The sequence below is a fragment of the Papaver somniferum genome, chromosome 5, assembly GCF_003573695.1.
Source record: "Papaver somniferum cultivar HN1 chromosome 5, ASM357369v1, whole genome shotgun sequence".
Lineage (NCBI taxonomy): Eukaryota > Viridiplantae > Streptophyta > Magnoliopsida > Ranunculales > Papaveraceae > Papaver > Papaver somniferum.
In genome coordinates this window covers 26,954,364-26,971,259 of record NC_039362.1, presented here as the reverse complement: position 1 = coordinate 26,971,259, position 16,896 = coordinate 26,954,364, and the positions used below count along the sequence as shown (strand labels likewise).

At 39.6% G+C, this 16,896-nt stretch overlaps 2 protein-coding genes and 1 pseudogene across 2 annotated transcripts; 2 read left to right on the top strand and 1 right to left on the bottom strand.

Moving 5' to 3' along the window:
• Window positions 1-536: 536 nt before the first annotated feature.
• LOC113281226 lies at window positions 537-4,175 on the top strand (annotated as a pseudogene).
• LOC113281227 lies at window positions 3,915-4,795 on the top strand. The gene is made up of 2 exons (XM_026529912.1): window positions 3,915-4,100; window positions 4,404-4,795. Exons 1-2 carry the CDS (start codon window positions 3,923-3,925, stop codon window positions 4,610-4,612), a joined length of 387 nt encoding a protein of 128 aa, XP_026385697.1. The 5' UTR covers window positions 3,915-3,922; the 3' UTR covers window positions 4,613-4,795.
• Window positions 4,796-9,246: 4,451 nt separating this feature from the next.
• On the bottom strand, window positions 9,247-12,467 carry LOC113281225 (nudix hydrolase 13, mitochondrial-like). Its single transcript, XM_026529911.1, has 6 exons — window positions 12,034-12,467; window positions 11,742-11,849; window positions 10,653-10,767; window positions 10,444-10,527; window positions 9,943-10,092; window positions 9,247-9,800 (listed from the first exon to the last, which is right to left on the bottom strand). The coding sequence occupies exons 2-6, from the start codon at window positions 11,810-11,812 to the stop codon at window positions 9,537-9,539; spliced, it is 684 nt and encodes a 227-aa protein (XP_026385696.1). The 5' UTR covers window positions 11,813-11,849; window positions 12,034-12,467; the 3' UTR covers window positions 9,247-9,536.
• Window positions 12,468-16,896: the final 4,429 nt, after the last annotated feature.

The following is a 16,896-nucleotide window of genomic DNA, read 5'->3' as shown; positions in this document are numbered from 1 at the left end:
CAACTCCACCAATATTAGTAACATGATCCATCACAATTAATTATAAGGATGCCAATGGGAGGGGGTTTCCATTGCAGGTTAACACTATTAGTTTTGAGGTTCAGTCTGTTCAGGATAGTAGAACAACAACTATGTTGTGATTTACATGTACAGGAACTGCCGTGTAGGTTTACTGGAACCCCGACCCAGGTGCTGCTGATCTGGCTAGCCTGTTTTTCTCTTAAAGAAAAAAAAATATTACAACAACTATGTTGATCTGCACTACGCGGTCTTGAACTCAAGCGGTTTCCGTTTTCATTCGAATCAAATGACACAATTCTAAATCGGGGGATTTTGTGTTCCCCTGAAAATAAATAGCTAATTTGTATTAACCCTTTTTAAATTTATAATTGGTGAAACCCCCTGTCTGTTATGACTACCGTTATCACTCAGTTAACTGCGCAGGTGCAGAACAAGTGTGTGCCATAATAAAATATTTAATATGTAAAACCTATAAATACCCTTTACCCCAAATTAAAGACCACGCCATGTAATCGATTTCATCTAAGGATTAGAAACAACTGAATTAGATAAACGGTCGGGAATTGATCTTTGCGTAATGTCGGTTCAAATCATTACACGTTCCCTTTGTCTTCATCTCTCCGCAAAACTGGGTTCTTCTATCTCGAGTATCCGCCATTAAAGCTTGGTTGCAAGCATGCCTATATCATTGCCGTCATCATTCAAGAATCATAGTTAAAACAATTGCAAAAGATCAATTTTGGAAATTGATTCAAATTCAATATTAATTGACATCATAATATTTGTCAAATTCAAAAATTGAATCAGGATTCTGATAATAGCCTGTCCGGTGAAGTGGGGTTTCGTCCCATCTCCTTCATTACTTTTTCAATAGTGGTTTTGGTTTTTGATTGTTTATAGAGAGAAGGGATTTAAAGAGAATTTCCAACCAATTCCACAAGGAAAGATGAATATTGAGTACGGCTGTAACAGCAGAAATGATATCCATCACCAAATTCGTTTTTATCCCAAACAACAACCCATGTAAGAAGGAACATAACTGAAAAGGTTAGTCGAGTATTTGATAGGGAAGTATTGAAAAAATCGGGATTTTTTTTCCCCTGTGAAGATCCAAAAAACAAATTCAACAAAATTGGTAGTGAAGAAACTATGATGCAATCTGACGGGTTTTAAATTGAAGGCTAGGGTTCATGTTGAAGAGTAATTAGACGGAGACTAAGAATAAGGATCTCTCAAGTCCCAATCTCTTTCACTTTCTACTTTTTTATTAGGCTTAAGGGTATTTTGGAACTTTGATTATATATTATTTTATTATTTCTCACACGTGTAATGAACGTGCTCATTTAACTGGTGTATCACGGCACATCCAGGTTACAGAGAATTTCACCAATTATCAATTTAAAAAAGGGGTAACGCAAAGTGGCTATTTATTTTGGGGGAAACACAAAATCCCCCTTCTAAATATAACAAGCGGTTTCTGAATTTCGATTAGGGCAGTTATGCCCAATAAAACCTAACGGCTACTATTTCACCGACCTCGTCGTATTCAAAATATATTACCTCTCCAGCACCGAACCGACTCTACTTTCTCTGTAGTCTGTCGCCTCCCTGAACGAAGCTCTAAGATCTAATTTCACCGCACTCGGAGACGAAGCTCTCAGATCTAAGTTTCTCAGTTGATATTTGTTTAATTATTAGTCTCTTTACAGTTTGGTTATTTTTATTTTTGTTTGGATTGATCTATTCTTCTTCTATTTTGCAGGATTTGTTTCTTTCTCTGTTTTTGTTTTTAAGGATGCAGGACGATCTTTCGGTGTGTTATACAAGTCTAGATCTAGAAATCCATTGCAAGAACATGTCCTCCGCAGAAAAAACTCTAAAGATAATGTATGTTCTGTTTCAATCTCTTCATTGTAATCTAGGGCTTTAGATTCTGATTTACTTTTTTTAAAGTAATTTGCACTGGTTTTGTGAATTACTGTGTTCTTCAATTGTTAGGAAATTAGGTTTTTTTTTCTTCTTCTGGTTTTTGAGATATAGAGGGTTTGTCAAAATCTAGTTTCTTCTCTTTCCTCATTGGTTTTAATCAGTTATAGAGAGATTCCTGGGTGGTTATTAGATTCTGTAATGGAATTAATTAAATGTAAAAATTGGGGTTTTTAACCCAGATTTAGGGATTTCTGGTTGCCAATAGTTTTTGGAATTAGTTTCTTTTCTTTCCTCATTGGTTTTAATCAGTTATAGAGAGATTCCTGGGTGGTTATTAGATTCTGTGATGGAATTAATTAAATGTAAAAATTGGGGTTTTTAACCAGACTTAGGGATTTCTGGTTGCCAATAGTTTTTGGAATTAGTTTACCTTTCTTATTAACTAGATTCATTGTAATGTTCTAATCTGATATGTTGCTGATATCATCCATAGCATTGATTTGATCTGGGTTCTATTTTGAAAAATGCAGTGTGATCGGTTTATCCCAAACAGATCTGCAATGGATTTTGGCTATGCACATTACATGCTAATGGAAGCAAGGAAAGGTAAGGAAAATCCAGTTGTGAGTTCTCCGGCGAAAGAGGCTTTCAGGAAGCAACTTGCAGAGGCTTTGAACTTAAACAGAAGCAGAATTCTAGCTTTCAAGAACAAGCCACCTACACCTGCGCGGTCGTTGTTCCCTGAAACTTCATCACTTCAACAAGCGAAACCAGCAAAGCCCCGAAGATCCATTCCCCAAGTGAGTTTTTTCTTCAAATTAGAGACTTTTGGTTATTTCTGATTATATTGATTCTTCAAATGGTTCTGATGTTCTTGTCTTTTTGATGCCAGACTTCAGATAGGACATTGGACGCTCCAGAGATCATTGACGATTACTACTTGAATTTGCTGGATTGGGGTAGCAGAAATGTCCTTGCCATAGCTCTCGGAAACACCGTGTACTTGTGGGATGCAACCGATTCATCCAGTTCTGAACTCATGACCGTCGATGAAGATACAGGCCCTATTACCAGTGAGTTGGGCACCTGATGGTCGTCACATTGCTGTTGGATTGAACAACTCCGAAGTTCAACTATGGGATTCTATATCTAACAAACAACTGAGAACACTACGAGGTGGTCATGAATCTCGAGTTGGTGCTATAGATTGGAACAACCACGTCCTATCCACAGGAGGAATGGACAGTTTGATTATCAATAATGATGTCAGAATCAGAAACCACATTGTAGAAACATATAGAGGACATCATCAAGAAGTGTGTGGATTGAAATGGTCTTCATCAGGACAACAACTAGCAAGTGGAGGGAATGACAACCTTCTTCATATTTGGGATAGATCAGTTGCTTCGTCAAACTCTCCAACTCAATGGCTTCACAGACTCGAAGACCACACTGCTGCTGTAAAAGCCCTTGCTTGGTGTCCGTTCCAGGCTAATTTACTTGCTTCTGGTGGTGGCGGAGGTGATAGATGTATTAAATTTTGGAACACCCATACTGGAGCTTGCTTAAATTCTGTTGATACTGGATCACAAGTTTGTTCTTTGCTGTGGAACAAAAATGAGAGAGAACTTTTGAGCTCTCATGGATTCACTCAAAACCAATTGACCCTTTGGAAGTATCCATCAATGGTTAAGATTGCTGAGCTTACTGGTCACACTTCAAGGGTTCTATACATGGCTCAGGTACTAATTGACTTAAAGACGCATGAATAATAAGCTTCCCCTCCTCCTTTAACTGTTGTTAATCTTGTTTTTGTGAATTGTGCAGAGTCCGGATGGATGTACTGTTGCATCTGCAGCAGGGGATGAAACTCTAAGATTTTGGAATGTATTTGGTACACCTGAATTGGCTAAACCTGCATCTAAAGCCAACCCAGAGCCGTTTGCTCATTTTAATCGCATTCACTGAGTACATGTTGCAAGATAATGCCTTTGATCCGTATTCTGAGTTTCAGTATGTGGGGGTTTCCTTGGTTCTGAAGGTTTTGAGAGTTGAAATACCTGTACAGTCAGTGTTTATATTAGATTTTGGTGCAGCAAATGCATTTATTTTCACATTTAGTAATGCAAGCATTTCGTGTAATAACTCAGGTGGGTTATATACTTTTCTGAGTACTTCTTGTATTCGCTTACAACCCATTTAATGAAAATTTCAAATTTCACTTCTTCTAAGCTGCTTCTGTTTACACTTAAGTTCTGAAAAAGACTTGGTACTTTCTTCATCTGTATGTATCTACTTGAAACATTTTCTCTGCATGTCTTTTGCCCTTCCTGTCCTGACATGATTTCCATGCAGATTTAATGCCTGCTTTCTGGAAACTCAATACTTTTGCTGTGCTTTCGTTGGTTGTATCGCATCAGCTACTTTTTAACGAGTGAGTTTGTTTTCAACAGGATGCCACAATGAATTATCCACATGCTGCATCAAGGAAAAGAACAAGAATTGGGATCAAATATATTACTCAAGCTCAAGTGTTGGTGGTGTAACAAGAGTTCATTTGCCAAGGTGTTTGCAGGTTTTTAACTTGGACATCGAGAGGAAGGACAAAAAATGGGAAGAAAGGAATCAAGAACCTCAAGTATTTCGAACTTTTTACCAATAAAAATTGTAAACCTTCCCTTGTCAGATTTACCATTTCAGTGCTCTCTACAGTGCATAATTCAAATTTAACCTTCGAATTCCGTAAGAAGACCATTTTCAGTAGAAAGCTTTTGTAGCTTATTTTGAGCTTGTATAACCAACTTATCATAAAGCTTCGTTTAAATATATCATAACACAAACTGCAGTTGCTACAAAACTTTTGAGAAATAATAATTCCCTTGGATTTAATTACGCTCAAATGAGGTTTTGCAGTTACCATTTTTCATCCTTCCAAACGAAATGCTAAACATTCCTGAGGGCCATAAAACACTTCCTTTTGCCTTGAAAATTTGACATAGATGGCTGTCCACAAAGCCATGAGTTGGTGTTATTGAATCCAAATAAACCTTTGAGACGCAAAATAATAAGAGTCATCTCTTGCCAGGTCTTCGGTTTCCACTCTCAGAAATCCCGTTCACCATCTTAGAAGATTGTTGGAGAAAAATGAGTTTTTAATAAAAATGTTTTGGTCTTGGTTTGAACTGGTGACCTATGGGTCCAAGGATACTTGCTCATTTTATGAGTGAATGAATCTCTCTTTAGTCCCACATGGGGTACAATAGAAATGGAGTTCCACTATATAACCATATTCTTATGAATATGTTGTAAAAAAATGTGGGTGGAGCAGGTGGGCAAAAATACATGTTTTGACCCATGCGATATCCGTGTATGACATGCACCAATTCCCTTTTCTACACGGATTTAAACTTAATTCTGTTTTCAATATACGAAAACTAATTCTTTTAATTCCCGTTGCTGAGTTCGAAGACAAGGTAGCTTGCGTTGTGCTAACTCAAGTTATATCGGGCAGTCTTATCCTGGACACACAACTTGTTGAACCATGCGATATGCGCGTATGGCATGCACCAAGTCCCTTTTCTACACGGATTTAAACCTAACTTGATTTGCAAGTATTCATCCTATAAATACAACTCGAAATTCTGTTTTCAATAGGCCTGTCAATGGAAATCCGTTAGCCGAATCCGATTACCCGGTTGCCGTTATGTTTAGTTCCATTATATCCGTTATCCGTTATCCGATAATGTAGCGGTTAATTTTATCCGACGGTAACGGCAACGAAAGACCTATTTCCGTTAGCCTTAGTTCCGTTAACCGCTAACGTGTGCCTAGCACGTGTAAAATTCATCTATACCTAGGTTACTATACTCGAATCAACATCATTTTCATCTTCTTCTGTTCTTCAACTGAATCAACTCACAAACGAGAGAAGAAAATTGAAATTAGGGTTTTCAATTCGTGAAATTAATCATGACCCAAAGCGAAAGAGGAGCATCCAATTGCGTTGGTTCATCAAAAAGAAGTCATCCCTCTCAATCACTTTCAGTTGCATCTGAATTACCTTCTGCATCTCAAGTTCAACAATCAGGAATTCAATCAACACCTGCTGCTGTTGCAACAGAAGAAGCAGTAGAAGAAATAGAAGTAGATGAAGATCCAATTATAGCTGAAGCAAAGAAGAAACTGCGTGCAGTAAGGTCTGATGTTTGGGATGATTTTGGAAGGTTAACTGAAAAGAAGATGGTAAAAGGTAAGGAGATTGGGATACTTGTAGCTAAATGCAAACATTGTAATAAGAGAATGACTGCACCCAGTAGCCAAGGAACCAGCAAATTGCATTACCATGCCAAAACTTGCCAAAACAAGCCTGCAAACAAGAAAGGACAAACAAAGATTACTACAGTCAGAACAGGTAATGCACAAACTAAGCTTGCTAATTGGAAGTATGATGCTGATGCTACTAGGATACTAGTTGCCAAAATGATTGCTAAACATGGTTATCCAATCACTATAGTTGAGCATCCATATTTTGTTGAGTTTGTGAAGTCTTTAAATCCTGCTGCTAAACTTTACACTAGGAATACAGTTAGGGAAGATATCATGAAACTAAGAACTGAGTTCAAAAAAGAATTACAAGACCAATTTGAGACAATTACATCTAAGTGTAGTTTAACAACAGATATGTGGTCATGTAAGCATACAAAGGATGGTTATTGCTGTGTGACAATGCATTACATAGATGATGATTGGAAACTGATTAAGAAAACACTTGCATATACTTTAGTGCCATCACCACATTCTGGAGAAGTTCTAGCATCTGTAGTGAAATCAGTATGTCTAGATTGGAACATAGATACTAAGCTTTTTGCTGTTGCTGCTGACAATGCTAGCTCCAACAATGTTATGATGGACCATCTGAAGAAATGGCTTGATAGCAAAGACTGTTTAGTTCTTAATGGGGATATGTTCCAAATGAGGTGTAGTAATCATGTATTACACTTAATTGTAGGGTGTGGAATGAGAGTGGCTGCTCCATTTATAGATGCAGTTAGAGAGTGTGTAAAATATGTCAAAGCAAGTCAGGCTAGAAAAGAGAGATTTGAATTTTCTATTGCTCAAGTTAAGCTTCCTTCTTCAAGGTCTGTGGGTTTAGATGTGGATACCAGGTGGAAATCCACCTATAAGATGTTAAAGGATGCAATCTTTCTGAGACAAGCTTTTGTTAGGCTAGCTGATTTAGATAATGACTTCAAGATACTACCAACCTCTAAGGAGTGGGAACAAGGAGTACACATATGTGAATGTTTGGAATTGTTTGATGTCATTTCAACCAAATTTGCTGGGATTAAGTATCCCACAGCAAATTTATATTATAATGGGGTGCAAGAAGTTAATAGATGCATTAAGATATGGGAATCAAGTCAGCATGAGTACATCAGAGACATGGCCAATAATATGAGGATGAAATTTGATAGCTACTGGAAAGAAAGTAACACTTTGATGGGCATTGGGGTTGTTTTAGATCCTAGGTACAAAGCTAAATGGGTGGAGTTTGTTATGAAGAGAGTATATGGTGTGGATCACTATAAAAGTCACTATAACAAATTTGAGCTTGCACTCAATGCTCTTTTCTGTGCTTATGAAACAAACACTACAGCTCCAGATTATTTTGATACTGCAATGCATTCAACTGCATTTGAGAGCTGTGCAGGTACAAGTACAACAACATCATATGGATTTGGTTATGATGATTTCATTATGGAAAACAATATGTTTGAGGTTGAGAAGTCAGAATTGGAGACATACTTAGCAGAACCAGTTCTTCCTAAAGGCACGGATGCTGAAGAAATGAGGTTTGATATCTTAAGTTGGTGGAAGAATCATTCTGCTAAGTACCCAATTCTCTCAAGGATTGCAAGAGATGTATTGGCTGTTCCAGTGACAAGTGTAGCATCAGAATCCATGTTTAGTATTGGTGGCAGAGTTCTCACATCTCACAGGAGTTCATTAGCTCCAGATCTTGTTGAAGCTTTGCTTTGTTTGGGTGATTGGCTGCCAGATCTCACTCTCAGTGAGAGCAATAGTTGTGTTACTGGTAAGTTTCCTTATATCTTAATATTTTACTAGCTTTTACTGATAGTTGTGACTGCACTGACATTTCCACTTTTATTGGCTTATTGCACTGACATTGCTACTTTTATTGGCTTATTGCACTGACATTGCCACTTTGCCAACTTAAGTTGCTTCACTGACATCACTGTCTAACACTTTTCATTTTTCTTTCAAAATGCAGAAGTTGAGGACTAAGGAGGAATGCAGTTGGCATTGGCAGTGGAGAATTTGGAGATGGAGGAATGCATTTGCAGTTGCAGATGCAGTTGGCATCCCTTTGTCTTTTCTTTTGCAAAAACTTGGTTTTTTTCTTTTGATAGAACATGTGATGATCTGAACATGTAATTTGGTTTAGAACATGAACATATGTATGTTTTTTTTTCTGTGTGTCATGGATTTAGAACTTGTTTGCTTGGATTTAGAACTATTCTATGTAATTGGTTTGTGTTTTAAACCTGCTTTTGTGTTGTCCTGTGACATACCGGTTAATACCGGAAAATTAACCGTTAGCCGATAAGTCCGACGTAACGGCAATGGTTTTGGATTTTACAATTCCTTCGGCATTTAACGGTTAACCGCTAATTTAAACGGCAACGGTAGCGGCAGAGCCATTATTTGTTACGTTAAGTGCCGTTGACAGGCCTAGTTTTCAATATATACGAAAAGTAATTCTTTTAATCCCCGTTGCTGAGTTCGAAGAGAGGGTAGTTTGCGTTGTGCTAACTCAAGTTATATCGGGCAGTCTTATCCTGGACACATCTTCGTTGTGAGGGGTTTAGTATTACTCAACTCGAGTATATCCGCGAACTAATATGTTAAGGACAACTTGTTGAACCTGTGATTCTGCCCTCGTAAAATTATTTTAATAGAGTTGTTTCGGATTAGTTCTTTACATATTATCTTGATTCGTCTAACGTGTTGTTCATTGTTGCAAGATCCCAACAAAGATAGTGATGAGTTTCAGTAACATGATCGATTTAAGGGAGAACATGATATGAGCCAAACATTTGTCACTCTAATGAGATCCTATTCAACAAATCCAAGTCCTCCCTTATTTTTTGTGTGTATTGATTTGCCATTCGGAGCTTGGACGTCCGATGCGTCCATGAGAAGCATCCACGTCTAGATGCTATTTGAATGCATTAATCCTATCTAAAAGAAGATGATATAAAGCGAGAAAAACTGTTGGCGGAAATGATTCATTCTGTTATTTATTTTCTGTCTAAATTGATTAAAGTTACAGAACTATGAGGTGAATACAAGCAAGACCCAGTTCAACTACACAGGCAACAAAATAGGTGACCTCCCACAACTTAGTTTCTACAATTTCGACTACAAATAACGTCCGGTACAACACATGTCGAACATAGTAGAACCGTAAGAAGAAAGGGGCTTATCTATTAATTCTGCTGCTGGGTCGAGGTAATCGATGGAGAAGCCAAATTCTCGGATGAAATGATGGGTTGTCATCATTGTCATCCCAAGACAATGCAATTATAAGACTCACCGGCAAGTTGCTGGGACCCAGAAGATTTTAGAAAACAGCTTGGAGACCTTATTTGATGATCGCCCATGACAACATCCGCGACAGAAACCGCATCACTATTATCGCCAAGTTCAGTCAATTCATCTTCATTCATTTCATATTTTCCCAGTTCTGACAACACTGTTAGAAATACGTTTAGAGCTCTTCGCATCCACTCATATCGACAGAGTCTGAATGATTCCCCAACACTTAACTGCGTACGACATGGGTAGAAGGTGATTAACAAAACTATCTTCCAAGACAAAGCGTATTCACATATGCACGTACCAACAAGTTCAACGATGTCAACATTGGTAATTCAAGACCAATAACAATTCAAGCACTGGCGGACTTACCCAACGTCTGCCATGGTTATCCTCCTCTGGCCAGGTTTCAAGTTCCTCAGTCACCTCCAACGCAAACATGTAACCCCTGCAAGATCCTTCCGTACTGCAGCTATTCTGTCTGCTCTTACTTTTGAATTCCCACATTCCCAAGGGGCTTTCCTGTACAGTAGGGTAAACAAAACATCAAGAGTGAGAAGAAATAATCTTTGATGCATTGTACACGAAAAACGGATCTTTAAGTTGGTGATTCGGGCAAAATGAACATAAGTCACTTCTCATAATTGATTTAAATAATCTTATATTAACTGTGGGAGAGTCTGAACAAAGCCTAATAAACAAAAGAGCTCGTCCATCATCAAGCCTAAGAAAAGTAATGAATTTCCCCAAATCATTCCGTCTTCTTTAGTCATAATTGATACTATTTCACAAGGAAATATCATTTTGTCTTCTTTACCCAGTAGGCAGAATGTAGAATTGCTACTAGTATCATAATCAAGAAGATGAGCTTACATCTAGTATTCCTTTAACTCCAGCTTCCTCCAAGGCTTCACGACATGCGGCTTCGCCTATCGTCTCATCATCCTCCCATCCACCCTGAGACCAAATTATGAAAGAATGTCAGATAACACTCCAGATACAGCATGTGCTGCTATCCTTAGCACGGACTTAGCAATAATAAAAAAATGAAGATAACATAGAGAAAACAGGCGAATACATACCTTCGGGAAAACAAGGTCTTCTCGATCAGGAGATGACACCATAAGAAGTTCCAACCTACTCTCGCAATCAACCGTCTCATCCTCACCATCTTTCTTGATTCTGTATGGAATACACCTGTTCGTGTTTTATAAGAAGAGAGTCAGCAAGTATTCCCAATAACGTGGTTGAACATATAGATGCAGTAGTAACCAGAGACGGAGCAATAGTTCACACGAGGACCAGGTAGGAAACTAGACATGAATACATCATCACCAAAAGATTCCTGTCTGTCCATATAGCAAAGATAGCTGGATTCACAAAGAACAGTTGAAAACTGCCCTGGATATCACATGTTTGATGACTGTTAGATATCAATATCCTAACCTCTCAAGAAGCACATGAAAATGACATCATCCACTCAGTCATGGCCAAGAAACTTCATCCCTTTGTGGATTTCTATATCCAGTAGAATTTCACCAAAAGATCTGAACTTCCATTGACAAGTTTCCTGATGTTTCAAGTAGAATTAGCTACAACCGGAGTTACTTGTTTGGACGGCAATTACAAACATACACCTCAAGACAATACATCAAAAACGTTCATATACGTTAGATTTTCAGATTCCGTATATCTCATTCGGAGACGACTTGAGGTTTAATAATTTCCCCATGTTCTCATCTAAAACCTCGAGTGGTTTAAATTTTAAAGTAATGCAATTTGCAACAGACACAAATTGACAGGATTGAAAAATACCCAAATTTGGTGTTTACTTCTCATCCGAAAGGAAGACTTAGTCTTGTGGTGTGAATCGTGACAACGCGGAACAATGACATGAGCTTAATCCTATGCACACTCAATCAATAATTCAAGAAAACGGCACGAAACAACAATTTCTACAAGCCAGATTTTCAACGCGCTTAAATTAAACAGTATTGATCGAACCACCAAATTACACAATAAACACGGTAATCGCGTTTACCGGACTTTCAAAAATGCAAAAGAACTATTAGAATCCTAATTACACACAAAAAAATGAGTCGAAAATGCAAGACAAATGATGAAACAAGTCAAAAGTGAAACCGAAAAGTTAGAAAAGGAAAATGACTTACCCAGCTACAAGGCGAAAATCGTTCTCATATCGTTGCCTATGTCGCCCGGTTCGTGCTATTAAAGCAGACATACTGATGACGTTGATGATGATATTCTGCAACTGTAATCTTCAAACACACAGAAAATAAACCAAATTAGAACAAAAAAAAATAAACAATATTTTCTTCAAATCATAAGATATTGGTTCTTCTTCAAAAAAATTTATATATATATATATATATATGATATATATAGAATAGTTTATAGATTAAAAAGTCCACAAAGGTTGCATTCACTGGTTGGTGTTGTTACCTTTGTTTGAGAAAAGGGTTGTTTTTATCTGAAACTGCATTCAAAATGTTGAGACTCTAAGTTGATATCCTCAAAATGGTATTGTTATTATGATGATGAAGGAGACCGACCACTTGAAGAAGAAGATGAAGAAGAAGAAGAAGAAGAAGAAGAAGAAGAGACGGATCAAATTTCATACTCTATATAAATGATAAGGTCAACTCAAAATTTCTAACATTCCCCGAAACAAGAAGAAGTCTCTCTGACTCTCTCGGTCTCTAAACCTTTATATAGGCAATGAATGATTCGTAGAAGGAAGAAGCAGAAGAAATCAATGTTCTGAGATGAAGCTCTTTCAGAGAAAGAGAGGTTGGGTTTTCCCAGAGAGAGAGAAGAAGAAGAAAACAAGAGAGAAAAGTTAGAGAGAGATTTCCGCGGGACCAGATCAACGAGCGAACAACAAAATTTATTTAATTAAATAGACAAGAAAGAAAGAAATTTCATTTCATTTTTTGTCAGTTTTTTTTTTTTTTTTTCACTTTGGTAACTAATTGCGCGTTCATTTTTACTGATTAATGTTAACTAACTTTTGGTTAAATACGTTGGAATATTCGAGCAAAAATATTCTTCTTGTATCTTTGGTATTTTTTTTTTTTGTCATTCGACTCCGCGTGTGATCCATTCTAAAACAAATACGAAAACTTTTGTTCATTTCATTTATATGATGTTTAGCTGTGCTGATGTGAGCACACAAACCACGAGGGGGTCCGAACGCTCACAATCAATCATTATCGTTTAAAGAGATTATGATGATGGTACCCTGGTGTTGATTCATTGGCTCAAAACCTTCGGGTTTATCATGGCCTCATCCAACAACTCCATGCGTGGCGTTTGTGCATGGGATATAAGTGTTAAGGAAAACAAAACATATAAGCAAACAGGCACGGAGCTAAATGAATGTAAAGTGCTGAAATGTAAATAAGACCAAGGTTTACGTGGTTCAGCACTAAGGCCTACATCCACGGGGTTAGTTGTTTTACTATGTTCTTCACGGTTACACGAATAGTTGAATGACTTTTGGGGTTTACATGTTTCTCTCCTCTAAGGGATTAACTTACCCTTACTATTTCTCTCTCTCTCTCTCTCTCTCCTTCCCTTCCTGATATTTTCGATCTCCCTTCCTCTTGGTGGAGATTGGGTATTTATAAGGTTAGAACGTGGGACCCATTTCTGAAGACCGTTGGAACCTTATCTTCTTGTGTCCTTGCGTCCATCACGCGGAGGTCTGCGTTTGCCCCTTGATCCCGCAGAGGCATCCTCGCTCGTTCCACAGGTTGGTCGACACGTACACTGCTCAGAGTGTTTAATGCGGGTAGTTGAGGGGTCTGCTCGTGTCAGACAAGTGTCTTCTGCCCCTGTCAGTCCGTGTCAGCTAACTTTCTCTCCACCGTTGATCTTAGCTCCTCTTTTGGGGATGAGATAAAGTAACTCCTCGGCTTTTATTCGGTGTTTCGTGACGCATCATGTTTTGATGCTTTGGCCTGCATGCTTTCCACGTACCTTTTTATATACACGTGTCTGATAGTGAGATATATGTGTACACAATTTGCCCCTTTTCTTCGGGCTTGAATGACTAATGGGTGCCTTGAAGAAAAACTATCGTCGCATATTGTTCTCACTCCTAATAACTTCTCCTAGATACTTGGGCACGTCTTTTATTCGTGCATTAACTGCTTATGTAACGGGCACGTTTCCCATTCCTCCCTTAATTTCCTTCTCTTTCTTTCGGGTATTTTAAGGATAGAAAGAAAATTTAATTTCATTCTTCCTAAACACTCTCTCAGTTTTCATTCTTCCTTTAAATTTTCTGTCTGTCTTCATTGAACCTGTGACCTTAAATTCTCTGTCAGTCTTCATTGCACCTGTGATCTTTAAGTTTTCTGTCAGTCTTCATTGCACCTGTGATCTTAAATTCTCTCCACCTTAGCATTAACCACGCCCGCTTCTCCTGTTTGTTTCTTCTACTGCTGTTTTTGCCGGTAAGTTTTTCTTTTATTTATTTCCACCGTTTTATGCTGTGTTGATTTGTGAATTTTCTGCTACTGTTGTTCCTTGTTTGTGATGAAGAACTTCTTCTGATGCTTGCATACTAGTTTGCCCCTGTTCTTCATCTTAAATTAAGGAAGCCATTACTTCAAGGGTGAAATTTTGAGCATGTATACTAATTTTAGGGTTGCTACGTTATCGTGGTTGTATTGCTATGGATGTGTTTTTTGATTTTTGGTAATGTTTTTTGATTGTGTGTAACTTGTTCTTGATTTTATTCTTTCCGCAGCCATGTCTGACCGTCCGCAGCCTACTTATCAGACTCCTGATTCTGGGTTATCGAGATCTCCTCCGCGTCGAGAGTCTCAAGATGATGTTCGTCGGAGTAGAGTTTCTTCTGGAGCGAAAGCCTCGTCCTCTAGGGAAGAGATTCCTCCGATAATTCCGTCTGGTTCTCGAAGAGTCTTTGATCGCTCAATGGCTCGTCCTCGTGATGATACTAGGAGTACGCAGGCTCCGCCCCGCGCTGTTGCTTTTGACATTCCTCCTCTACGTTCGTTAGTGCCCGAGCATCATCTACGGTCTTCTCCAACTTTTAAAGGGAAGAATACGAAGGGTGTAGCTCCTAGGGTTGAATCTTCAAAGAATCCCCCCGTGAAGAGAAAAGCTTCGGAAGCGTTCGTTAGTTCATCCGGCCCCGCCGAGGAGGATGAGGCTGCTCCCTTAATACGCAGTGTCTCTCTTAGCAGGAAAAAAGTAACCTTCAAGCATATCGATCTTGAAATATTCAAGGAAAATCATGAGCTTCAAGCCTTCGGGGTTCGTTTCTATGCCCCTGAGGATGATATTACATATGAGCTTATCTCCAAGTATGAGTTCGATGAATTTCATTTGTTAACGACGGTTGGGGCATTCGAAGCTGGTCTCATGCTGCCGTTGTACAAATCAGGTGATTCCTTCTACTACGACGTGCTCGCTAGTCGTGAGGGTTCTTCCACCAATACTCACAGCCGTTCCGTATCCCAACTATCGGGGAATTATCTCCGCGCCCTGAAGGAATGCTATCTGCGGAGTAAGGGGGAAACGTCGATGACTTGTTACGTCCCCAATCCCATGGAGAAGGAATGGTATACTCCTGAGAATTTCAATAACTCCTTCGGTGATTACGTCAATAGTAGGAATCGCAAGCCGTGGAGTGTCAGCCTTCGGAATCTCTCTGCTCCTCGAGGCGAGATTCGTCTGTTAAATGAGGTCAGCGATGCCAAGCTGAAGTATGTTCCTGGCACGGAGGCGTCCAGTCGTCGGAAACTCTTCCCTGCGCGAGAGAGGATCAAGCGTGATCATGACTACGAGTGGCACGCCACCGTTATCGAGATAGTTGGTCCGTGGGCTTACGGTTGGATTCCTGGTCCCCGCGGTTGGCGGCCTATCGAGAATAGTAAGCCGCGCGAATCTCCTCCTGTTCGCTATGGAGATTTCTGCCCCTGGCGTCTGAACTTTGCGGGCATGAATTTTCCTTATGCTCTGGACGTCGTAGAGGGAGACGAGGAGGATGGTTCCGGTGCTATACTCCCACCGAAGAATATCTCAGCTGCTCAGGTACGCAGATTCTAGCTGCGCTTCTTTTTTAGAACTTCCATCAGACGGGAAAAATAATTCTTTTTGTGGTGTTGGTTTCAGGTATTGAAGAAGAAAAAGATTAGGCCGAAGCAGTCTTCTACTACGGTGATGGGCGAGGTCGAAGCCCAAGAAGAAGTTACTAGTCCAGTGAACGAAGAGTTTGCCGAGGACGAGATTACAGATGGGGAGGAACGTACTGGTACCTCCCCTATCAATGTCGAAGAAGAGGTCTTCGCTGGTCACGCTGGTGATGAAGGAAGGAACAAAGCTGTGGTGGCTGATGACGTTGTCATCGGGGATGTTTCCGTCCCTGCTGGTGATGTCGCGGATACCCTTCCCACTTCTCAAGAATTTTCTTTTGATCGGATGTATTCCACGGGGGAGTTCTTTGACGAAGCCCTCGATTTTCCAGAGGACTTCTCTTTACTTTCCCCAAATGATGATTGTGATGTTCTTGGTGGTGATGGTAATGGGGATGCTACTGTAGAAGATGTTGGTGCGGAGGATCCTGTTGTGCATGTAGGCGCGGAGGAGCATGCCAACATTCGTGCTGAGGGGGTCGTGTCAGAGAAAGGAAAATCTGTCGTTGATGCGCCTGCCGATAGTCTTCCCCAGTCGCCGACGTCTGAGGGTGAGGACGCCATCATGGATTGGTTTAAGGAAAAGAATCTTCTGTTTGTCTCTCATCCTGCTCCTGTTGTTACTGGGGAAAAAGAATCAACCGCGTATACCCGTCGCATGATGGAGATGTCTTCTAAGGCGCAGGTGTCTGAAGCCTGGGGAAAAGGTTGACTGTTCCCGAAGCTACCCTCGTGCCGGAGCCTCCTACTTCCGTTGCCGATATGATGGCTATCGCCGACGGGTATCAATATGGCTTTCCGCAGTAGCGTGTGCTGGAGGTAAATTTTCGTACATACTTCTACGTGACGATCAGACGCTTCGGTGAAATAATGTTTTGTCATCTTGATGTGTAGATGATGAGGAGCGAGCATTGTAACCACGTGCTGTATCAGTTCTTCAAAGCGAAATCTCTGAAGCTCGAGGCTAAGCTTCGTCACCGAGAAAAGGAATTATCTGCGGCTGAGGTGGAAATAGAAGAGCTGAAGAAAAGCCTTAAGGAGAAAGAAAAGCTGGGTGAAGCAGAGGCTGATCTTCGTTCAGAACTTGTTGCAGTGCGCGCTGAGTTAGAGCAAACTCGTAGCCAAGTTTCCACTTTCA